At 42.4% G+C, this 24,894-nt stretch overlaps 1 protein-coding gene across 4 annotated transcripts in view; it reads left to right on the top strand.

The window, feature by feature from the left end:
• BTBD7 (BTB domain containing 7) overlaps positions 1-24,894 on the top strand; it is a 114,834-nt gene that overhangs the window by 69,927 nt on the left and 20,013 nt on the right. Inside the window, exons 4-6 of one of the 4 annotated variants that reach the window (XR_013346423.1) lie at positions 9,045-9,253; positions 17,317-17,392; positions 24,296-24,386. The exons of 1 other annotated variant lie outside the window; for it this stretch is intronic. Coding sequence is in view for 2 of the 3 variants with exons in the window: in XM_077819310.1 (XP_077675436.1) it covers positions 9,045-9,253; positions 17,317-17,392; positions 24,273-24,295 (308 nt within the window). In the remaining variant the exon portion in view is untranslated. Of the gene's footprint in view, positions 1-9,044; positions 9,254-17,316; positions 17,393-24,272; positions 24,387-24,894 lie in introns of those variants that run through there. 2 more of the 4 variants (XM_077819310.1, XM_077819308.1) reach the window with 2 other exon arrangements.

Raw genomic sequence — 24,894 nt, 5'->3', positions numbered from 1 at the left:
CCCTCCTGTTCTCTGCCTGTGGCACATGATAATCTCCTCTCCTGTGGGCTGGAATATTTTGGTCGGTGGGTTTAATGTTTGTGTGTAGGTGACCTGTGATATGCAGGTCAGACTGGATGATCTGGTGATCCCTTCTGGGCATAAACTCTGACTCCTGGATCAGGACCTCTTTGTGATAGATGCTGTATAAATAGAACAAAAAATGCGCCTTACCCCATAGAGCTTACATTCAAAAATATAAAACAAGACAACAGTTCGTATAGAAGGAAAACAACCAGGAGACAATGAGACATTATTAGTCAGCAGTGGTCATAGGACGCTAGCGACCTTAACACTCTGAATTTTTTTTAGGTATCACTGAGAAGGAGAGTTTTAAGGAGGGATTAGATGATAATACTTTGTAGTTGCTTATGGGGAGCTCCTCCCAAGTGCAAGGGGCGACCGAGAAAGAATGAAGGTGTTCGTTTGAAAATTTAACAAGTTAAGTGTTTAAAATTTAAAATGTACAGAAATCTGCTCATCAGAGATACCACTAGATTTGTTTGTTGCCATTTTTGGGAGGTGAGGAGAGCAAGGGAGGATAATAAAACTGAGGTTGAGATTTTCAAAGACGCTGAATTCCTTTAGTTGCCTAACTTTCATGGGCTTTCAGTAGTAAAGAGCCTGACTCCTTTTTTAGATGCTTTTGAAATCTCAACCCTAAGTCAACAAGACACTTATAACCACCACAGCCCTCTAAAACACAAACTGTGTTAATCCAGTGGTTATTACTTCAGGGAAGGCCTGAGAAGAACAGATGGACCTTGAACTATGCCTCAAAAATCAATGGACTTGGGCTTTGTAGCACCAGTGTGGTGAAATGAATTAAAAAAATAAGAGGCCATCCACTGAGCACACTGCTGTTGGCACTCAATATTCAGTCACTTTTCAAATACTGCTGGTCTCTCTCCGGAGACATGGGCAACCTCAAAAAATGGTTGCACTGTGGTTGACGGCTCCAGGTGAAGTTCTTGGGAGCTGGAGGTCCTTGACTATAGCTGACTCCCTCCTGCCAGAAAACAGAAGATAAGTTTGCTTTGTTATCTGTGGGTCACAATGTGAGGCCCATGTGCCTGTATGTTTCTTCCCACATAACATCAACTACGTAATCTGAGAACTCTCCCCAGAATACTCAATGAAGTGACTGTCTTTTCAGATGAAAGCATCTCACATGGTGTCTTAATAACAAATTATAAATGAAAATAATGAAACCAGCATGTGTACAACCAAGTAAACTCTTTGTAGTAGGGACTTCCTTTAATTTGTCTGTAAAGCACTATGTTTATTTGGGGAGTTATATAAATCTTATTACTCTTGTATATTTGATACCTATCTACTACCATTTTGGATACAACAGAAGTGGAGAAAATGTTTATGTATCATTATACTGACTTTTCACCTTTGTTCATAGTGGTTTGTATCTTTTTGATTTCATTAATATACCCTGATCAGCTTTGTCAACCTTATCTTTGTCAACATATGAGCTCTTTGTGCTTGTACAATTCCTAGCGTAAAGGGGCCATGATCTGGATTAGGCACTCTGGATGCTACCATATTATACATCTTTAATATATAATAGAACAGAATGAAGTCCACCAGTGAGATTCAGTAATAGAAAATAATTTTAAAACAATTTCTTAATATTTTTTTTGTTTTAATATGCATCCTTAAAGGGGATGATATTACAGAAGATTGTCAGGAATATCTATAAGATAAATAGCAAAGCATTCAACTGCGTAATATTGCCTACAGTTACTCTACTGTATTAATTTGATTTCCTAGAAGCTTTTCATACACTTTGACCATCTCTTTTAACTTTGAGGACAATGCCATTTCAAGGTATTTTTAAAAGCATCATAGATGTTCTTAAGATAACAGTGGTTACAGCTTATTCAACTTGGACATAAAATTTACTATAATGAGTAATCCTGGGGCTACTCATGATATTAAGTACTGTGCCAGGTGGTAAGTATTTGCAGGTTTGCACCTGAAGTTGGTTGTTAATGGAAAAAGATTAAGATTGGTTTTATGTGCAGAACTAAATGGAAAGTACTTAATAAAAACAGGTTACAGTTTGAGAAGAGTGGCATCATCAGTGTAAACAGTAGTGATCCAAAACGCAAACATTTTGTAAGGAATTTTATTGTGGTTTTTGATAAAACTTCAGATAATGTTTTGTTTTTAAACCAAAGGGAGCCATAGTGTAGTATCTCAATTCAGTAACTACAGTTTCTTCGTCAAGCAATTGTCCCTGTTGTATTCCACTGACGGTTATGCACGTATGCCCACCCGGAGCTTTTTAAGAGTAGTAGTGTCCCTTGGTCCATGCATGCACCCTTGTTTCACTTCATGGTACTGACTGAGGTAATAAAGGGCAGAGTGGACCGACAGCACGCAGTTCCTTTTCACCACCGCATGGTTGGTGCTTCTGCTGTTCTCCCATCCCTTGTGACGCACTTCCCAAACTTAGCAAAAAACACTGTTTTATTCTTGCACTTAGCCTTTTATTGTTTTTGTGATAGTTTTTAATTATAACAGCCCCCTTCCTTTTCTTCCCTCCCTTCCCCCAGCACCAAGCCTGAGTACATGATTATGCTGAAGATGAGGTTCAAGATCTGTGCTTCTTGCCTTTGCTCGTTGGATCAGTGATTAGCACCAGTGCTGCCTATACTGTTTGGGGGAAGCCCATGTCATGTCCAGGTGCCTTATCTGCCTCCTCTTCCCTGCCTGTACCTGGGAAGGCCAAGTTCTCTGCCTCAAGAAGTACCTCATAGAGCACCACAGTTGGACTCAGGCCGGAGATCCTCTCTCCCCTTCCCCCTGGTACATCAGTCTGAGCACTCAAGGAGTTCACCTGCTACCATGGAGTTCCAATTTGGTTCCACTGGTACCAGCACTACAGAGCCTGTGCCGGGGCCTAACTGTGAGGCAAGGAAGCATGCGCATAAGCATGGCAATAAATCTTCCTCAAGGCCTAAGAAAGATGCCGCATCGTCCACAAGTTCCAGTCACAGAGAAGCAGCATGATCCAAGGTCCGCAAACACAAGCAGTTGCATCAGAAGCCAGACCCATCGGTCCCAGTTTCGGAGCAGCGTACCTCCTCTGCATTGGTGCCATTGAAGTCCCGGGAGTCGTCGCTTCCGAGGAAGCCCTCCACTCCTGTTCCAGCTCCGGTTCTGTCTGTGGAACGTGTGCTGTTGATACCAGAGAGGTTTGAATCCACTCCCAGCCCTCATGAACTGATTGCCCTGGGTGCAGTGAGGTCTCTGCATTTTCTGGTGCACTCCCAACCTAAGCAGGCCCACTCCCTTATGTTAGGCATGCCGCTTTCAAGTCATGTTCCTACATGCTCCCCTGTGGCTCACGCCACTCCACCAGCTCCAGTGGCATCACCCTTTGAACAAGGATCTGACTCTTCATCAGAGTGGGAAGACTTTGACAGTACACGTGGTCCACCGTCCCTGTACTATTGACAGAATTACATGACAGTTCCACCAGCCCAGTGGCACTATCCTGCCCTGCCCCAGCACAGGAGTCACTGATACCCAGCTCCATTGGGACAACCACAACAGCTGTAGGATCTGCCTGGCTGGCTGTACTGGGGTTCTTGGTGGCTATATCTGCCTTCAGAACTATCCTGGTCTACCTGGGAGGAATCCCATATTTTGCCACTCCACCCTTCGTCAAGTTGACATTTGGAACCAGGACTGGAGGATGCACCAATTAGCCAGGGTCTGACAGTACCACTGGATACAGAGCGGTTCCCCTCATTGTCTCCTGATGCGGCTGAGTCATCGACAGAGTCTTCTCCCCCGACGACTACTGCCAATTCCAGGAACACTTGGGGAGGGTGGCACCTGCTCTACACATTCTGTTGGAGTTGATGCAGGACAGTCAACATCAGTTGATGGACATTCTGCATGCATCGATACCAACCAGAGTGGCACTACTGATCAACGATGCCCTTCTCCAACCAGCCCACACTTTCTGGCATACCCCAACCACATGAACTCCCACCCCAAAGGGATCTGAGTTTTTCTTACCCTCCACAACATTTTTTGGTTATCTAAGCTGCTTCAGAGCAAGACAGGCAGCAGCACCTGCATTCCACCCCAGCTGACAAGGTAAGAGGTTAGACCTTCTAGATTGCAAGGTCTTTTCCTCATCCAGCCTTCAGTTCCGCATCTCTAACTACTTGGCACTGCTGGCTAAATATGACTTCTTGAAATATGGCCAGTTAGAGGACTTTGTAGACAAACTGCCCAACAGGGTCATGCCCGCTTCCACTCTGTTCTGAAGGAAGGCAAACTGGTAACCAAAATGATGCTACAGACTGTGGTAGATTCCACAGACACATCTTCGCTCACTGTAGCTACTGGGGTTGTTGTGAGGAGGGAATCCTGATTACACTCCTCTGGTTTCCCTAGAGTGGTTCAGAACATAATAAAAGACCTCCCCTTCGATGAAGCCCACCTTTTCAACCAGAAACTGATGATTTCCTGCATTCACTTAAATGCTCTAAAGCCACTCTGCGGTCGCTGGGTATTTATAAAGTTTTATCGTCCATCTTCTGCACAGTGATCTAGAGCTTCCCAGGTTTTCCACCAGCGAGCCTATTAGCCTCCCTAAAAGCATCCTGAGACCCAGAGGTCCGTTTGGCACTGTCCTCCGCACAAAACACCCTATCTTCATGTAAGTTATTTCTGAGTGCATGTAAAGAGCCACCTTGCGCCCCACCACTTTTACCAGTCACCCCCCTGGGGGGGTGCAGTGTTGGACTTTCTACCAGCATGGATCCCTGAGATTTATGCTGGGCCCTTGACCCTTCCAATACAGAGCTCTCCCATTTGGACTCACCACTGCTCCCTGGACCTTCACCAAGGTTTTCTCTGTAGTGGCGGTCCACCTCCGGCATTGAGTCCTCATCTTACCTTACATGAACAGTTGGTTGCTAATGGCACGGTCCAGATGAAAAACTCAAGCGTCAACATCCCAGCTGATCATGCTCACCCTGAGGAGAGGAGGAGAAGAAATACCAAAAAATTTGACTTTGGCTCTCATACAGTCCCTGGAGTTCATTGGAGCACAGGTCATTGGTTGACATGACCTCTGCATGTGCTTACCTGCCAGAGGACCGGTTCTGAACCCGGCTGGAACTGATCATTTTGTTAACTTCCAACCACTAAGTTCTGGTCAGTGCTTGCCATTCCCTTCTTGGCTATGTGGCACTGTGCCCATACCATTGTTGTTTCTGCTGTCTACAACTGTGGTTATAGAGACCATTCTCCACTCCATTCCTTGGATGCCATTCTGACTGTCCTCCCTTCAGTGTTGGACAAACACAAATTAGGTTTGCTTCAGGATGTCCTTCCTTCCATCCTCCCCAAGCATGCTGATCATTACAGATGCATTGCTGGATGGATGGGGTGCCCACATGACTCAAGGAACTTGAACTGCTTGGAAGTACAGGCTGCATATCAACATCCTACAGCATTGGGCAGTACAACGAGCATGTCACACCTTTCTCCCATCTATCCATTCCCGTCATGTTCTCAAGTTGGACAATACCACTACAGTTTACTACATAAGCAAGCAAAGGGGTATGAGGTCTCCAGTACTTTGTGCAGAAGTGGTACGCCTCTGGAAATAGTGCATCGTGCACTGTATCCTGTTGTCAGCAGCCTATCTCCTGGGGACTCAGAATGTAGTTCCATATTCTCTCATCAGGAACTTTGTGACTGACCACGAATGGGAGCTACATGACTCAGTAGTTGCAGACGTTTTTGATCGCTGGGTGGCTTTTGGCCAGGGATCTCATTGCCTCCAACGCCAAATACTCACAGTACTGTTCCAGGGGCATGCTCAGAGCCTGCTCCCAGGGCAATTTCTGGTCCTTGACTGATAGGACCAGATCAATTATGCCTTCCCTCCCTCCGCTTCTGCCCCATGTCCTTCACAAGATTTGACAGGAGAGTGAGAGGGTCCTTCTGATCACCCTGTTCTGGCCTCTCCGGTTCTGGTTTCCCCTTCTTCTCCGCATCATCCACTCATGGTACCAACGTTTCCAGAACTCCTCACTCAACACAGAGGCAGGATCAGACACTCAGACCTGCAGATGCTTCACCTGAGAACCTATTTTGTTGATGGGCATCTTTGCTAGTGTGGCAGGAAAGAGTCCATGAGGCAATCCTACCAGGCCAAATGGAAACGTTTCGTCTTCTGAGCCCAACAGTCTGGTACCTGGCATTCCGCTCCTCCTGGACTATCTCCTGTCCCTAAAAGCATCAGGACTCGCTCTCAGCTCCATCAAGGTGCATGTCACAGCCATTAGTGTTTTCCACCCCATCTATGGAAGGACACAGTTTTTACTCACCCATTGACCGTCAGGTTCTGGAAGGGCCTCGTGTGAACATATCCCCTTGTCCAACCCATCACTCTGCAGTGGGACCGTAACCTTGTCCTAATGGCACTCATGAAGCCACCCTTCAAACATCTGGCCTCCTGTTCTCTTTCTCTTCTCTCTATAAAGGTTGCCTTCCTGATAGCTACCACCTCTGTGAAAAGAGTTGGCGAAATGGGGGCCTGATGGCAGACCCCGCTTTCACCACATTACATAAGGGCAAGGTTTTCCCATGCTTACATCCTAAGTTTTTTTTTCTAAAGGTGGTTTCCTGTTTTCACCTCAACCAAACCATACGCTTTATTGCCGCCTTTCCAAAGCAGCACTCTTCAGCAGAGGAATGACAAGAAGAAAGTCAAGGAAAGCGTGGGCCCTTACTGAATGAGGGAGGCAACCTAGTGACTGAGGATGTGGAAAAAGCTAATGTACTCAATGCTTTTTTTGCCTAGTTTTCACGAACAAGGTCAGCTCCCAGACTACTGCACTGGGTAGCACAGCATGGGGAGGAGGTGACCAGCCCTCTGTGGAGAAAGAAGTGGTTCGGGACTGTTTAGAAAAACTGGACGTGCACAAGTCCATGGGGCCGGATGCGTTGCATCCGAGAGTGCTAAAGGAGTTGGCGGATGTGATTGCAGAGCCATTGGCCATTATCTTTGAAAACTCATGGCAATCGGGGAAAATCCCGACGACTGGAAAAAGGCTAATGTAGTGCCCATCTTTAAAAAAGGGAAGAAGGAGGATCCTGGGAACTACAGGCCAGTCAGCCTCGCCTCTGTCCCTGGAAAAATCATGGAGCATGTCCTCAAGGAATCAATTCTGAAGCACTTAGAGGAGAGGAAAGTGATCAGGAACAGTCAGCATGGATTCACCAAGGGCAAGTCATGCCTGACTAATCTAATTGCCTTCTATGATGAGATAACTGGTCCTGTGGATGAAGGGAAAGCAGTGGATGTGTTGTTCCTTGACTTTAGCAAAGCTTTTGACACTGTCTCCCACAGTATTCTTGCCAGCAAGTTAAAGTAGTATGGGCTGGATGAATGGACTCTAAGGTGGATAGAAAGTTGGCTAGATTGTCGGGCTCAACGGGTAGTGATCAATGGTTCCATGTCTAGTTGGCAGCCGGTATCAAGCGGAGTGCCCCAAGGGTCGGTCCTGGGGCCGGTTTTGTTCAATATCTTCATTAATGATCTGGAGGATGGTGTGGATTGCACCCTCAGCAAGTTTGCAGATGACATTAAACTGGGAGTAGAGTTAGATACGCTGGAGGGTAGGGATAGCATACAGAGGGACCTAGACAAATTGGAGGATTGGGCCAAAAGAAATCTGATGAGGTTCAAAAAGGATAAGTGCAGGGTCCTGCACTTAGGACGGAAGAACCCAATGCACCGCTACAGACTAGGGACTGAATGGCTAGGTAGCAGTTCTGCAGAAATGGACCTAGGGGTGACAGTGGACGAGCAGCTGGATATGAGTCAACAGTGTGCCCTTGTTGCAAAGAAGGCCAGTGGCATTTTGGGATGTATAAGTAGGGGCATTGCCAGCAGATCGAGGGACGTGATCGTTCCCCTCTATTCGACATTGGTGAGGCCTCATTTGGAGTACTGTGTCCAGTTTTGGGCCCCACGCTACAAGAAGGATGTGGAAAAATTGGAAAGAGTCCAGCGGAGGGCAACAAAAATGATTAGGGGACTGGAACACATGACTTATGAGGAGAGGCTCAGGAACTGGGATTGTTTAGTCTTCAGAAGAGAAGAATGAGGGGGGGATTTGATAGCTGCTTTCAACTACCTGAAAGGGGGTTCTAAAGAGGATGGCTCTAGACTGTTCTCAGTGGTAGCTCATGACAGAACAAGGAGTAATGGTTTCAAATTGCAGTGGGGGAGGTTTAGGTTGGATATTAGGAAAAACTTTTTCACTAAGAGGGTGGTGAAACACTGGAATGTGTTACCTAGGGAGGTGGTGGAATCTCCTTCCTTAGAAGTTTTTAAAGTCAGGCTTGACAAAGCCCTGGCTGGGATGATTTAATTGGGGATTGGTCCTGCTTTGGGCAGGGGCTTGGACTAGATGACCTCCTGAGGTCCCTTCCAACCCTGATATTCTGTGATTCTAGGGCACGGTTGGTCCGCCCCACCCTTTATCACCTCTGTCGATATGAGGTGAAACAAGGGTGCATGCGGAGACCAACAGACATTACTACTTTTTAAAAGCTCTGGCTTCGGGCACATGGTGCATGCGCATAAGCCTTGGTGGAATACAGATAGGGACCACACATATCAAAGCACCTCCAGTTACAGGTAACCTCCTCTTTCTATTAGAGCACACAAGCAGATGAACAAAATTATAGTTCTGTTTGGCTTTAAGAAGATTCAGTTTGAATGATTGCATACATCAGAATGCTGAAACACGGTTATAAATGTTTTTAAATGTACTCAGAACTCCATAGTTTGACCCTTTCTAATCTTTGTCTACAGGGCTCTTCTAGTTTTATTTAGATTTATGCAGTGATGGGAGCCGTATAAGACCTTAGGTACAGATTTAGGTGCGTGTTCTCCTTAAGTATTAAACTGCCTCTAGTAGTCTTGCTGCTCTGTTTTGTTTTTGTAGGCTGTGAGGATATTATTGCTGAGAGCATCTCACTAGACACTTTAATTGCCATTCTCAAGTGGAGTTCTCAGCCGTATGGCTCCAAGTGGGTATACCGCCAAGCATTGCATTTCCTCTGTGAGGAGTTTACCCAGGTCATGACTTCAGATGTCTTTTATGAACTGAGCAAGGACCACCTGCTGACTGCTATCCAGTCTGACTATTTACAGGTAAATGTTTAATCTCATCCTTCCAAAAGTAGTTAATTATGTTTTGAAGCTGTATTTTACATTTAGCAGAAGCATTCAGAGTGAATAAAATCTTAAATCTTCCTAAATGGGAAGAATAGATATTAATATTCTTGTGCATTTGTGTGCGCAGAATAAAGCTTTCTCTTTAACTCACATATACACAAAAACCACAGTAGAGGAACTGATTAAGGAAAGTACTTTGTTTTCTTGACTTTTAACCTAACTTAAACTGGCTGTATAAACTATTGCTTGAAAGTCTAAGAGTAGTCCACAGCTGTGAATTATTTTAAGTGAAACAGTTCTAGGTTAAACTTTTGCCTTGCCTGTTTAAATTTTTATGGAAATTGCAGTCTCAGTTTTGCTACTTTGATGTATAAACTGTGTGCAAGCATTATTTTGGTTTGTGTTTAAACATACTGCTTATTTTTTACCTTAGAAATATTGATGATTACACTGATCTTCTGTGAGGATGTATACTGTTTGCTCTTACACTTTTCTTGAAGGGGCAGAAGTTTTGAAGCCATAATATATGGCCTTTCTCTAAAATGTTCATTAGTAATTTAAATTAAATGTTAACAAAAACTAACAAAATTGATTTGAAGAGTCTTAATAAAAGTCTCTTCTTTAATTCTTCAACTCCTGTGATGTGGCCATTTCACTAGTTTTCCACTTATCAGGTTCTGTGTAGCCTGGAAAACTATGAACTTCTAATGACTTTGAACTTCTTTCAACAAGTGGAAAAAATTATCATGGGTGGCATCAGCCCACATCTTTCCTTTCCAAATCACCTTTTTAAACAACTACAGCCTGCTCTACGCTGGGGTGGGGGGGATCAATCTGGGTTATGCAACTTTACCTACGTGAATAAAGTAGCTGAAGTCGACGTGCTTAGACCTACTCACTGTGGTGTCTTCACTGTGGTGAATTGACTGCTGCCACTCCCCCGTCGACTCCGCCTGCGCCTCTCACGGTGGTGGAGTACAGAAGTCGAAGGGGGAGTGATCGGGGGGTTGATTATCATGTCTAGACTAGACACGATAAATCAACCCCCGCTGGATCGATGGCTGCCTACCAATGCGGCGGGTAACATAGACATACCTAAAGAGTAGTCACTCAGATGAACCTTTATTTTTGTACTTTCCCACCTGTCTGTTTTCTCTTTCCTCTCAAAGTAATTATGTTTGCAGTGTGGCTGAATGTGTGAGCTAAATCTAGACTCCGAATGACATAAGTGCCATTCTGTGGCAGTGATGTTCAGCCAGCAATGCATTTAGCCTCTGTGTCCTTTCTTCCCTTCTCATTTAGAGTCTGCTGATTCAAGCCAAAGCTCCTCATAATTTCATAGTGATGTGCTGTAGATCCTGGAATAACTTCTGTAACTTCTATGACTTGATGAAAGTTCATTCTTAATCATGATTTATTGGCATTTTCTCATGGTCCCAGACTGCTAGTTCTTGTAGTTTGGCCCTTGGCATCCTAGAAATAGACAATAGGCAAAGAGTAATGGCCATACTGCGCCACACAAGTGATCCATGAGTAACAGAGCTGGTTGGATGTCTTTTGACAATGTTTTTCATCAGAAAATGCCAATTTGTTAAAACTAAGACTTTTTTGCAGAAACATATTGGTTTCAATTTGAAGATTTCTCGTGTGTAGGATGGAATTTCTGCTCAAAACTAGAGAGAGACTCACTGTATAGTTGACTGATTAGGGCATTTTCCTGGGATGTTTTAAAACCAGGTTCAGATCTCTCTCTGAATTAGGCAGAGCACGGACTTAAATCTGAGTCTCCCACATCAGAGATAAGTGCCCTATACGTGTGTATGTGTGAGTAAGTAAGAAATGTCTTTTGATGTGGAACAAAAACAAATGTCAAAACCTCTCCTCACCCCCTTAAATGAATTCTTGTTTTCTGACCAGCCCTAGTTAGTAAGCTTCTGCGACTTGGGAGATATGTTGAAGCAGTTATGCTAATGGCCTGCCTCTCTAACACCTTTGTCTTAGAAGAAAGGTTGTAACTATGGGGCAAAATGTAAGAACTTAAGAGTGAAACTATCCAGGCCATGTCCTAGAAGCTTCAGTTCTGCAGCACAAATCTGTCATGTCAGACAGTCTTTACATTGGGTGTTCCCAGTCCCCAGGGCAACTGGGGGCAGACCAGATCTTTTTCTCTGAGCCTTGGCTTAGAACCGCACCTCAGGAAGAACTCTCCAGAATTCTCTGCCTCCAAGTAACAGACACAATAGTCTCCAGGTCTCCATCCTTAGCAGAGCTTTCAAAAGACGTTTAACTAATGTCTTGGTTTCTTCAGTGGCTTCAAGGTATTCCTCAAAACTACAAAAGAAAAGCAGAAAAATGTATTTGGCTTTCTGAGAAGGATTTGAAGGACAGCATCTCTTCTCCCTTTCCCACCCTCAGAAATGGCAGATGGAGAAAACAGGCCGAAGGAACCCAGCTCCCAGCTGGAGTATGGGCAAGATCCACACCAATGGACTCAAACAGGCCACAGTGAAACCAGCTCCCAGTAGGAATGGGTCAAGGTCTCTGAGCGGTGCTTCAGGATTGGCCCTTTCCTGGGAGTGGACCACTTCAGAAAAGGAGGCTTGAGAAAATCTGAGAACTGTATGCAGTAGAACTCACTCATTGGTCCAGAGGCAAGTTGATTCTTTCCCCAAAGTAAATTAAAATATACCAACATGATTAAGATCTTTGTTAGCATCAAATGATGCAGGTTGCAATAGTCCATCTCGTGCTCATTGGAACAGTAGCACCAGTTCCATGGAGAGACACATTTTGGTACAGTCACACAATTGTCTGTGGTACAAAATAAAACAATGCAGCCCATTTAAGATCTCAGGTCTTAGCTCTACAAGGAGATATACATTCCAAATGGAAATACTGAAATCTATCATTACAGAATTATCTTCCCAGAGTTTCAGAATATGAAAACAAACTCCTGGAATCTAGTGAATATATGATTGGGGAGAGTCACTCAAAGATACTTTGGCTTCTGTTACAACAAGCATTTTCAATATAGTATAGTCCCCTTTTGGACTTGCAACTTCTGCATGATTATTCACAAATGCCATATCATCCCTTCCTTCAAGCAAAAGGGATTTATGTCTGCCATTGTCCAACTGGCTTCTCATCATGTTATGCAGGGCCCAGAAGCCATCACAAAGTCTCTAGAAACATGACTTTGAATGAACAAGTGGAAGGGCCATTTACAGCCTTCACAAAATGTGGACATCTTCTATTTTCCAAGACCACCTTTATTTCAGAAAAGAGATAGAAGATTGTGTCTTATTTGCCAAAAGTTAGGACATGCCTCCTAAAATAAACTGAGTCAGTTCCTGGGGTAGTGGGTCTTGTGTTAACACCCAGCACGATTCTTGCTTTGTTTCCAACCATGAATTGCAACAAATCAGTATATATAGATCTTTATCCAGATCTATAATCTCATAGTGAACTGGTTCTTAATATTATTTAAGTTACCAGATGTAAAGTCCAGAGAATCTGGTCATCAGTGCAGGTCCCAGATTGCATGTAGAAATATATCTAGACTCATATGACTTCAGAGGGGCTGGGTGGCCCAAGGAGAAGACATGGAGTATACCCTGTCTCATGCGATGGACCATCACGCTCACTCCTTCATTTTTAGCAGATGATTCTTCAGACACATGCGGTATGTTTCTAAAAAGGCAAAAAACCTTCAGCACTCTTTGGAGAAGCAGCTTTGCTCATGTCCTGTCCATGTTCACTCTGTTCCTCGGGGTTCTACACCAAGAAGGAAAGTTAAGGTCTGCCAGCTCAGCAAGACACACTTAGAACTGAGGGAATGCTGTTGACCATCTAGCCTTTAAGTGCATCCAGTGCTGCCTAACCCATCAGCTGGGAAGCTGAGAGAGAGGAACTATGGTCACTTGTTCTAAAATGGTGATAAATATTGTACTAGCATCTTAGAGGAAATTTACAAATTTTGTCTCTGTATATATCACTTGAGGTTTAGATATTGGCATTACAAGAAAGAGACAGGGGCCAAGTCGGCTGAAGCAAAGGATATTGTAGTGTTTTTACAAGATTCCCCAACCATGGGGATCAAGGCCAAAACTGCTTGGAAAGACAAGTCAGTGACTGCAGGCATATTTCACTGTAAGAAACCCATTCCTAATCATTGTCACATAACAGATTCCTGAGTATCACCAATCTTAACAAATCTCTCACAATGTGAAGATTCCTGTCATGATCTTGATCTGTGCAATACAAATCCTAATAAAACCAACCTTCAGCTTCAGTTTGTATGTCCCTTCCTCTTCTCACTAAAACTATCTTGCCTATTCACCACCTTCTTTCCCAGGGGCTTTTAGAGCTTGCCATGCTTCACTGAAAACCTGTTATATGTTCTATCAAACATGGTGGTTCCATTACTAGCCAGGCCTCCGTCCCCACTTCCACCTGTAATAAGTGGTGATATTGTCCTTCTAGATGAATCCAAACATCCTAGGGAAGTAAAATTCATGTTAGATGTGAACAGAGCTTACAGGGGGTAAAACTCCTCTCACTACCATGCATTCTGTGAAAACAGCAGCCATTTAATGGGCAAAGAGATCACGTGTGTTATGATGAGACCTTCCACCCACACTTTCTCAAACACTATGTTGACATCTTCAGTCCTCCTGATGCAACGTTTGGTAGCAAAGATGTTCCAGACCAGGATGCCCCAGTAACCCACAAGTTCATCTTCAGTCCTGTGTGGGTAAATTGAATCCTTGCTCCCTTCCTAGGGATGGCTTTCTGCATCCCACTGTGAAGACTGACAGAAAGGGGACTGAGAGAGGTAAAATTCTGTTACTTGTGAATTTTCATTCTAGGACTGTCCTTTGGAAGGTTGGAATATGTCCAGGGTATTTTCTTGCTATTGCTCTCTTAATCACTTTGAAAGGGAAGAATGTGTTTCTCCAGGAAATCCCTAAATTTCATGTCACAACAATACTTCAAATGGTTTGAGTTGAATAGTGCTTTTGAACTTCTATATAATTAGTATTCTTCAGCTTTGGAAGCTATAATTCTGGAGAGTTCCTTCTGTGGGGTGATCCTAAATTCAGGCTCTGAGCAAAGATCTGGTCTGTTCCTAGTTCCCCTGGAGACAGGGAATGCCCACTGTGAAGTCTGTCTGACATGGAGGGTTCTAGAATAAAAATTCACTGATAAGACACAATTTTCCTTTTTAAGCTTACAAAACTTGTTTTTGTAGATCATGTTCATGTCTCTAACTGGGGACATACTAAGAAAATTATATTTTTACAAAGTAATATATAGGATTGTTATAGGGTTACCACCTTTGAAATGCAAAATAAATGCATCCCCACCTCACAAGGCAAGCCTGCTGCAACTCCAACCGCAAGGTAACTTCACAAACCCCCCTTCAGCAGCCACTTATAGTATCTAGAGAGGGAACACACATAAGGTTGATAACATAATTTTCTTTTTTTAAACTGCAGAAGTGGGAACACTGCAGCATCTTTAGCTGGACACTAGAGCTGTCAAACAATTTTGAAAAATTAATCACAATTAATTGTGAGTAGGGCTATTGATCGCAGTTAACTCACGCGATTAACTCAAAAAAATTAACTGATTAAAAAATTAATTTTGATTCATCACACTGTTACACTAGAATACCAATTGAAATTGATTAAATATTTTTGGTTTTCTTCATTTTCAAATATATTGATTTCTATTACAACACAGAATACAAAGTGTACAGTGCTCACTTTATTATTTTTTGTTACTAATATTTGCACTGTAAAAATGATAAAAGAAATAGTATTTTTCAGTTCACCTCATACAAGTACTGTACTGCAATCTCTATCATGAAAGTGTAACTTACAAATGTAGAATTGTTTTTATTAGATTGTTTTGGTTTTGAGTGCAGTTATGTAAAACTTTAGCACCTACAAGTCCACCTCAGACCTTCTTCAGCCAATTGCTAAGGCAAACAAATTTGTTTACATTTACGGGAGATACTGCTGCCTGCTTCTTATTTACAACGTCATCTGAAAGTGAGAACAGGTGTTCGCATGTCACTTTTGTAGATGGTGTAGCAAAGTATTTATGTGCCAGATATGCTAAACATTCATATGCCCCTTCATGCTTCAGCCACCATTCCAGAGGACATGCTTCCATGCTAATGATGATCGTTAGAAAAATAGTGCATTAATTAAATTTGTGACTGAACTCCTTGGGGAAGAATTGTATGTCCCCTGCTCTGTTTTACTCGCATTCTGACATAAATTTCATGTTATAGCAGTCTTGGATGATGACCCAACACACGTTGTTTGATTTACGAACACTGTCACTGCAGATTTTGACAAAATGCAAAGAAGGTATCACTGTGAGATTTCTAAAAATAGCTACAGCGCTTGGCCTAAGATTTAAGAATCTGAAGTGCCAGACAAAATCTGAGAGGGACAAGGTGTGGAGCATGCTTTCAGAAGTCTTAAAAGAACAAAACACTGATGCAGAAACTACAGAACCCGAACTAACACCACCAAAAATAAATAAATAAATAAAAAATCAACCTTCTGCTGGTGGCATCTGACTCCAGTCATGAAAATGAACATGCATTGGTCTGCTCTGCTTTGGATTGTTAACGAGCAGAACCTGTCATCAGCATGGATGCATATCTTCTGGAATCGTGGTTGAAGCATAAAGGGACATATGAATCTTTAGCGTATCTGAATCTTTAGCGTATCTGGCACATAAATATCTTTAGACACCGGTTACAACAGTGCCATGCAAATGCCTGTTCTCACTTTTAGGAGACATAAACAAGAAGCGGGCAGCATTATCTCCTACAAATGTAACCAAACTTGTTTGAGCAATTGGCTGAAATAGGACTGAGTGGACTTTTAGGCTCTAAAGTTTTACACTGTTTTTTATTTTTGAGTGCAGTTATGTAACCAAAACAAATCTACATTTGTAAGTTGCACTTTCACAATAAAGACTGCACTACAGTAATTGTATGAGGTGAATTGAAAAATATTATTCGTTTTGCTTATCTTTATTACAGTGCAAATATTTGTAATAAAAAAATAATATAAAGTGAGCACTATAGACTGTTTTGTGTTGTAATTGAAATCAATATATTTGAAAATGTAGAAAAACATCCAAAAATATTCATAATATACTTAAATTGGTATTCTGTTATTGTTTAATAGTGCGATTAAAACTGTGATTAATCACAATTAATTTTTGTAATCGAGTTAATTTGTTTTGAGTTAATCACTTGAGTTAACTGCGATTGATGGCCCTACTGGGCACAAAGTTTTAGCATTAGATATCTTTCCCCACTTCTCCCCCCAGTGTATTGTGATGATGATGGAAAGCTTTAGATCCTGCTTTTAAAAAAAAGAAAAAAAAAAAAAAGGGGGTGGGGGCAGATTAAATTATTTCCCTGGCAACTGGTAAAAATACCGGCCCGGTGGTAACTCTAGATTGCTGAGAAGAAAAGGGTGGAGCATGTGGCACAGGTGAGTTCCAGAACTTTTTATGAATAGAAAGAATTTATTAAAAATGGAGATTTTTTTTTAAACTCTGGAAACAATATTTTTTAAAAAAAACTTTAAACTCCTAAAAGAGAGAAGGCAGTGGGGGCAGACACTTGTAAAATCATAATGAAAAAAACCAAACAGCGTTAGCAGGTTTGAGGAGGATTTATTTTTGTTTTTTTAAATAGTCACTTTGTAGATTAGATGAATTACACCAGGTTCTTTGCAAACTGTATTGCTTTGGGAAACGTATATTGTATAGCAGAACCTAAAGCTAGATATTCCTACTCTATCTTTTCCTAAGTTTAGCTATCAGTTTTACTACAAAGTACTTGAAGCAATAGTGGTACAGTAGAATGAAGGCTAATGTGAATATGCTTTTGTTGTGAGGTGACTTAGTTAAGTTTTTTGAGAAATATTTGTATGTTCAGTGGTTCCCATGCAACGCATTGTTAATAAACTAAGTATGCATTGTGTTCCCTTTCTTTATTGTAGGCAAGTGAACAAGATATTCTTAAGTATCTTGTTAAATGGGGAGAACATCAGTTGATGAAAAGAATAGCAGACAGAGGTAAGAACCTTGTTTTTAAAAAATGAATGGAATGGAGGACATTTCAAACTGATAGTTTGTAGTTCAAGAAAACATGTAATCTGACTATACTGTGAGCAAAGGAAAGCTAAACAAAAGCACTACACTGGGAATTTGTCTTCACTGAGGGCATGTCTTCACTAGCAATACCATAGCAGCGCTTTAACATGGCTGTGTAGTCACAGCATAGTGTTGGGAGAGAGCTCTCCCAGCGCTATAAAATAATCACCTCTATGAGGGGAGTAGCTACCTGCCCTGGGATCACTGTCTACACTGGCACTTCACAACGCTGAAACGTTCAGTGCTCAAGGGGGTGTTTTTTCATACCCCGGAGCAAGAAAGTTGCAGCACTGTAATTTGCCAGTGTAGACAAGCCCTGAAACATCAGCAGTAGCAAATAAACTTTGTAGTAGAAAATAGCCAAAAGCACAAGCACTCTTGATATTGGAGAGACCGGATAGGTGAGGTAATAACTTCTATTTTATCTTCCTCGGATAGTGAAAGAGACAAGCTTTTGACCTACACAGAGCTCTTCTTCAGGTCTGGGAAAGGTACTCAGAGTGTTACAGCTAGATACAAAGGGGGATCAGTTAAAATAAGACCATTTAAGACAAAATGGCCAGTTAACACCTCTACAGTCATAGGTAAGGCCCTACCAAATTCACGATCTGAAATCAGCCTTTCCCTGTGAAATCTGATCTCCCCTGCTGCTGGGAGCCTATGGCTCCTAGCTGCTAGTCCAGCCATACTGGGGAGGGACAGGACTTGTCCTTCCCCTGCATGGCTGCTCTTGGTGGGGAGATCAGATCCACCTCCAGAGGCAGCACAGAAATGAGGGTGGTACACCCTTTCTTCTGTGCTGGAGCAGGTTCTCGCACTACACTGGCTGGACTTGGGACTTCTTAATCTGTCACTGGCCTGGACTAGGAGCCCCCGGCTGGGATGCTCCTAGCGGCATAGGGGAGATTCTACCCACCTTCACCTCCCAGAACCTCCTCTAACTGCAAGAATCTCGGAGGCTGCTACCTAGGCAGCACAGAAGTGAGGGTGGCAATCTTGGATCCCCCAACAACTTTGCAACCCCCCCACGATCCCATTTTGGGTTGGGACCCCTATGGTTACAACACTGTGAAATTTCAGATATGAACATCTGAAATTGTGACATTGACCAATTTTAAAACCCTCTGGCTGTGAAATTGACCATAATGGACCCTGAATTTGGTAGGGCCATAGTCATAAGACAAAGGGGGTTAGTTGATTACAGATTGGATTTACGGCTTCTTATAACAGTGTCTTTAAGTCCATGACTTTTGGTGTCTAGCAGAATTTTGGATTTAAGTTCCCAGGCTCATCTTCTGAAGGTGTTGTACAGCTATGGAGTGATGGTTTTTTGAGAAGCGTTCGTCCAGAGGTGATATGGTGTTTTTGTCTTTTTTATTTTTCTGAGTTCTTTCAAGAGCATAGTGATTGTCTCATTTCCCCCACTGAATTAAAGGGACATTTAATGCACTGGATATGGTACACCACATGTTGTAATAGTAATGTGTAGAACCCGTGGATATTGAAGGGTATGTTGTGGTGGGTGTTGAACATCATACCAGTGGAGATATGTCTGTAGGTTTTTTGCATCTGTTATGGCAGGGTCTGGTACCATTTTGAGTTTGTGTGTTCTGGTCTGTGGGGAACTTACCTCTGGAGAGGGGATTTGGGAAGGATTTCTTTCAGGATATGGTCCTCATCAAGTATGGGTTGTTATTGCTTGTTTGATACCCCATATACTTTCCTATGTAGGATGATAGGTGACAACTAGGAGTTTGTGGTCAGCAGTTTTTTTTCTGATGTTGAAGCAGGTTCTCTTGGGGTATTTGGGTGGTCCATTCCATGATGCAGTCTACTTCTCTGGTGGAATATCCTTGTTTGGGTAAGGCAGTGGTTTTCAAACTGTGGGTCACGACCCAGTACTGGGTCGCGGAATGTAAGGCACTGGGTCGCGGCGGCTCTGGTCAGCACTGCCGACGGGGCCATTAAAAGTCCTGTCAGCGGTGCTGCCCAGATATCCCCTACCTGTTCTGACACTGTGCTACACCCTGGAAACGGCCAGCAGCAGGTCTGGCTCCTAGGCAGGGGGGCCACAGGGCTCTGTGCGCTGCCCCTGCCCTAATCACCAGTGCTACACTCCCATTGGCCGGGAATCCATTGCGGGGGGGCGGCGGTGCCTGTGGGCAAGAGCTGCTCCGAGCTACTTGTGCGCCTCCGCCTAGGAGCCGGACCTGCTGCTGGCCGCTTCCGGGGCGTAGCGCAGTCCGCAGTGCCAGGACAGGCGTGAAACCTGCCTTAGCCCCCCCACTGCACCACTGACCGGGAGCCGCCCGAGGTAATCCTGCACCCCAGCCCTGAGCCCACCCCAAATCCCTCATCCCTGGCCCCATCTAAGATCCTGCACCCCCAGCCCAGAGCTCTGACCCCCTCCCACACCCCAATTCCCTGCCCCAGCCCTGAGCCCCCCCAAACCCAGAGCCCCCCTCCTGCGCCCCAAACCCCTCATCCCCAACCCCACCCCAGAGCCTGCAGCGCCAGCCCAGAGCACCCTCCCACACCCCTCATTTCCACCCCGCAGCCCTTACCCCTGCAACCCAACGCTCTGCCCCAGCCCTGAGCCCCTCCCACATCCCAAACCCCTCTTCCCTCAGCACTCAAACTGATTTAAATCACTAGTCAGGAAGACTCAATTTAATCATGAATTTCTACATAAAAGTGTATTTTTGTTGGTTGTTATAACCTTAATACATATTCTTCACAACTCAGAGATAGATATAGTTTCATTTTTAGAACTTACCCGCTATACATTTTTAAAGCGATTTATTTTGAAAACTTTTTAGATTAGTTTTACAGCTATATCAGAAAATGAATGATTGTTTGGTTATTTCATTTACCAAAGGTAATTGAAGCAGATATTTATGAAGTCACTGAGAGGTGAACTATCTCCAATTCAACTGGTTAATCGTTAATATTTGGAGGATTTTCTTGTTATGTTGTATTAGGAGGAGAACGTCACCAGACAGATATTTAAATTGTTTTATTTAACTAAAACAACAACGTTATGTATTCTGGATTTTTTTCTTCAACAGCAGACATATAATATATTAACAAAACAAGCATATGAATTTTTGAATTTAGTTAAACATTCAAGTTTTTTAAAATCAGGTTTGTTTTTGTTAAAATTGTTTAACTAAAATAGTTAAATAAAATTTAAAAAAAAATTAAATCAACAATGACAGCCAGCTCAATATGAGAAATTTAAAATATTGGCTTCTGTAAGTAACTCAGTTGTCTTCACCATCACTTTACTGTTTGTTCATAATCTGGAAAGAAGAACAAGCTTTCCTGCTTTTTCAGTTCCCAAACGATTTCTCAGTTTGGAATGAATTTGTCCAAAGGAAGAAACTATTCTTTCTACACCGACAGAAGAAGCTACTGCTACTAAAAGTGAGATCATCACTTCAACAGTCTCTGAATCCAAGTGCTTAAGTGACTTCCACCAGTTCACTGGTGTGACTTTCTTTAATATATCATCAGCAAACATATATTTCTTGAAGGGTTCACCCTTAGATCTGAAGTTTATTATAGTTGGCATTATGGAATGATGATTGCTGGATGTCCATGTCATAGCCAACTTCTCTTCTTCAGCAGTTAAGGTTTGACCCTGGTACCGAGCATTGAGAATATTTGCAAGAAAATGAGCTGGAGACAGTGCTTGTCCCATTAGTGTTTTTTAATGCTTGTAATTTAATTCTGTCATTGCATATTTCTCTTTTTAAGATCTCACTCAGTTCCTTCCAAATTTCAACAGCATCAGCAATAAAACAGCTGTTTCCCTGCAGGCTACAGAAATAGGCTTCAGGGTACTCGGCATGTGTTCAGCATTTCTCTTAAGCCCAATGTTGTGAACTTTGGCTGTGACAGTGCCATCTATTTTTTCATGATTTTGTTCACAAACTGTCATCAGATTAGGCCAGTTCTTGATATAGTGCCCAAAGCAGTCCACTACTGAGTTCCATCGCACGTCTTGTGGGAGAGTTAGCTTGGTTCCTCCCACTTTTTTCAGAGCAGCTGCTGCAAAGTGGTTGTTACGGAAGTTTTTTACAGTTTCAACATTAGCCTTTATTTCTGGAACACTGAAGTCTTTGGTTAGGAGGTGCATCAAATGAGCACTTGAACCGTATCACAAACTTATCTATGGTTGTTTCTGGATGATGGAGATTTTTTTTTTCTTTTTGCTACAGATGATATATTGTGGCTATGTGGCATACATTATGTGACTGAAACGCTATCATTGGCAGATAACTCTAAAACTATAGAAAACAATGGTGATCTTGAAGGTGGATAGTTTTCAGAATCCTGTATGTTGAGGATGGATTCTCCTAAACAAAATAAGTCAATGCAGTTGTTTAATTATTATTACCATACTGCTCATTTAATATTACTCACTGCATTCACTAACACTCAGTACTTCTTTAAAGGTGAGATTGTAAAAGGAAGATCTGCCTATTTCAGCTATTTATTTTTTTATCACAACTGCATCTAAAATGATAGTACCATAGAGTAACAACTATATTTTTTGCTCAAACATGAGAATTCAAGAATAGTCCAGAAGGAAGTCAGGCAGTCTTTAAGAAAGAAGTATGAAATAAAAAAGGTTACCAACCTGAAGATCCTGCACATTCAGACATGTTCCTTTCATCATCTTCAGTGCAGCTTCCTCTTGAAAAGGAACACTTCTCATGATGATGTTTCATTCGCGCAACCAGGCCTTGCATTTCTTTGTTGCACTGTTTGCATTTTGCACGCATGCCTGTCTTACGCACAGATGGAGGAACTTCATTAAAATTTTCCCAAACTGGGTCTCTTTTATGGCCTGCTGCCATTATAGGTTTTCCCTTCCAGTGAGAGAGTGACATGGTAGATCTCAAATAAATGAAGGCTACGCTCAGACCTCAAGGCTTCTGGAATATGCTGCTCAAACAGTTTCACCTTTGTTTCTACTGCCTGTCCCCTCCCTTCTCACATTTATCCCCAGACTACTTCTCCTTGTCTATTCTGCCCCCAAGATCTTCTAGTCATTGAACTTTTTGAAACTTTTCATTTTTAGAGAGAGGTAAGGGATTGACTCTGTGTACCCAAATTTGAGGTCCGTTATTTCTCATCTCCCTATATTTTATTTATGTATTTATTTAAAAACATTTTTGCTGTTAACAAGCATGTTATGTCTGGAGATGCAAATCCACACTTTGAGAATTGCAAAGCTAAGCGTCTCTGATGGTATCTTCTAGGCTGAGCACTGAGTCCCATTGGGTAGATAGAAAGATTAACCTAAATAATCTATACAGAAGCCCCTGAAACTCCATAAAATTGGGTCCCTAATCCATGAACTGTTGGAACTCATTGATAAAACTTTTCTTAAACATTACATGAATATATTCTCATACTGTAGAATTAGAATTTATAATCCCTATTCCATGAAGAGATATCTTCGAGCTATAATGTCTTTAGATCAGATTTTTTTGATAAAATGCTTTTTGAGGGGAAAAAACCTATTTCTTAAAATTTATTTATTTACTTTACAATCTTTTTTATCCACCCTGGTTTTGTGATGCATTTGTTCAGAAGTTCTTCCTCAAGGTGGCCCATGAATAGCCATTCTAGTACTCCTGGCTATTCCAATGGTTTGGATAAAGTTTGTTATTGAATGTAAAATTGTTAAAGCTGAAGATGAAAAGGATGAGTTTGACAATGTCTGTGGAGTGGATATCTCAGTGTTGTCCATTGTCTTCTAGATATTTGAGACAGGCAGCAGTTCTATTGTTTTGAGATATTGATGTATTTAGGAAGTACAAGAATGGTGTTCTGGGGGAGGTTGGTGTTGTGGAGTTTCTGGAGAAAGTCAGTTGTGTCGCGGAGGAAACTGTCCCTTTGTGGTGAGTGGTTTGAGGATGGTTTAAGAGTCCTCATATTCCTACAGTAAGAGTGCTGTGGCCACATAAAATGGGTCTGCCTGCGTTCCCTTATTTGTGTATCTTGGGAAGATGGGGGATGAGGTCGTATAATTTCTCAGAGTTGTTTGGGAAAGGATTTGATGATATCCCTAAATTGCTGGTTGAATAGTGGTGTGGGATCTTCTTTGATTCCTTTATAATAGGTGGTATCAGAGAATTGTCAGTTGGCCTCATTGACGTAATCATCGTGGTTGAGGACTACAGTGGCATCCCCTTTGTCTGCTGGTTTGATCCCTATCTAGCGGTTGGATTTCAGGGACTGTATAGCTGTCCTCTCCGCAGTGGAAAGATTGTGGTGGATGTGATGCTTGTTAAGAATTTCACTGATTATTTTCCTCAAGCAACTAATGTAATGATCAAGTGTGTAGTTTCGTCTACTGTGGGATGTCCAGTCAGATGATTTTTTTCTTATGACTGTCTGTGGGCGTATGACGGTAGTTGTGGGTGGTGCTGTCTTTTGTTGTGAAAGAATTGTTTGAAGCAGAGTCAGCAAAAGAATTCTTCTAGTTCTCTTGTAGTATGGTGTCAAGTTCTGTGGTGGGGAGAAGTTCAGTCCCGTGGAGAGTACATATAATTCAACTGCAGTTAAAGGAGCATTGATAAGTGGATGATTGGGTGTAGTGTCCAAGTGGTGGGTCCTGGTTTATGGTTTCTGCTGAATGTGGTGTTCCGTGGTTGTCAAATAGTTGTAGTTGGTTCCACTTTCTGTTTTTGTGGTGGGTAGATGTCATCAGGTTTTTTATAGTTGTTTGGGGGTTCTTGCATGATCTCTGGGTGGGTTTCCTGATATTTTTTCTTCCAGTGTGTAGAAGCATGTGATTTCTTGTTTTAGGTAATCCCTTCTGGAATATGCGAGGTGCAAGAGATGGTTCCTCAGTTTTTTCTGAAGTCGTTCTGCAGAGCTGTTCAGCATATTTGCAGTTGTATGTAGTAAAATGTGTGTTGTATCTCAAGCAGAAATAATGGGCTGGATGCAGAAATTATTAGATGGTTTATATGGCCAGTGCTGTATAGCTGACTCAGTTATGATAATGGTCCCTTTTGCCCTTAAAAATCTGTGAAAATAGTCTGGTCTTTCTTGGAAACCACTGGGGAAAGGGAAAGAATCCACAGAAGAGTACTGAGGAACTGCCAACATTTGGGGATGAAAAGAGTTTTTTGTTGCTGCAGGAGCATGGTTTTGCAATGGCCTGAGAAATATCTATACAAACCATCTTTCTGTCAGTTTAAGCAGTAACAAGCCAGATAAAAAATAAATATTGGGGAAATGGCTTTGGGGCAGGTGACTCTCATCCATAGGAACCAGACTGGATTGTGCTGGTGGCATGCAGGTTCATTTTGTGGGAAAACAATACCAGGCGCTGTCACTGACTAAGTAGATGTCCTTTTTCTTCCTGCAACAGAAAGGTAGAACTTCTGTTTTCCTATTAA

Source organism: Eretmochelys imbricata, chromosome 6, assembly GCF_965152235.1.
Source record: "Eretmochelys imbricata isolate rEreImb1 chromosome 6, rEreImb1.hap1, whole genome shotgun sequence".
Taxonomy (NCBI): Eukaryota; Metazoa; Chordata; order Testudines; family Cheloniidae; genus Eretmochelys; species Eretmochelys imbricata.
This window is presented reverse-complemented; position numbering and strand designations above follow the sequence as displayed.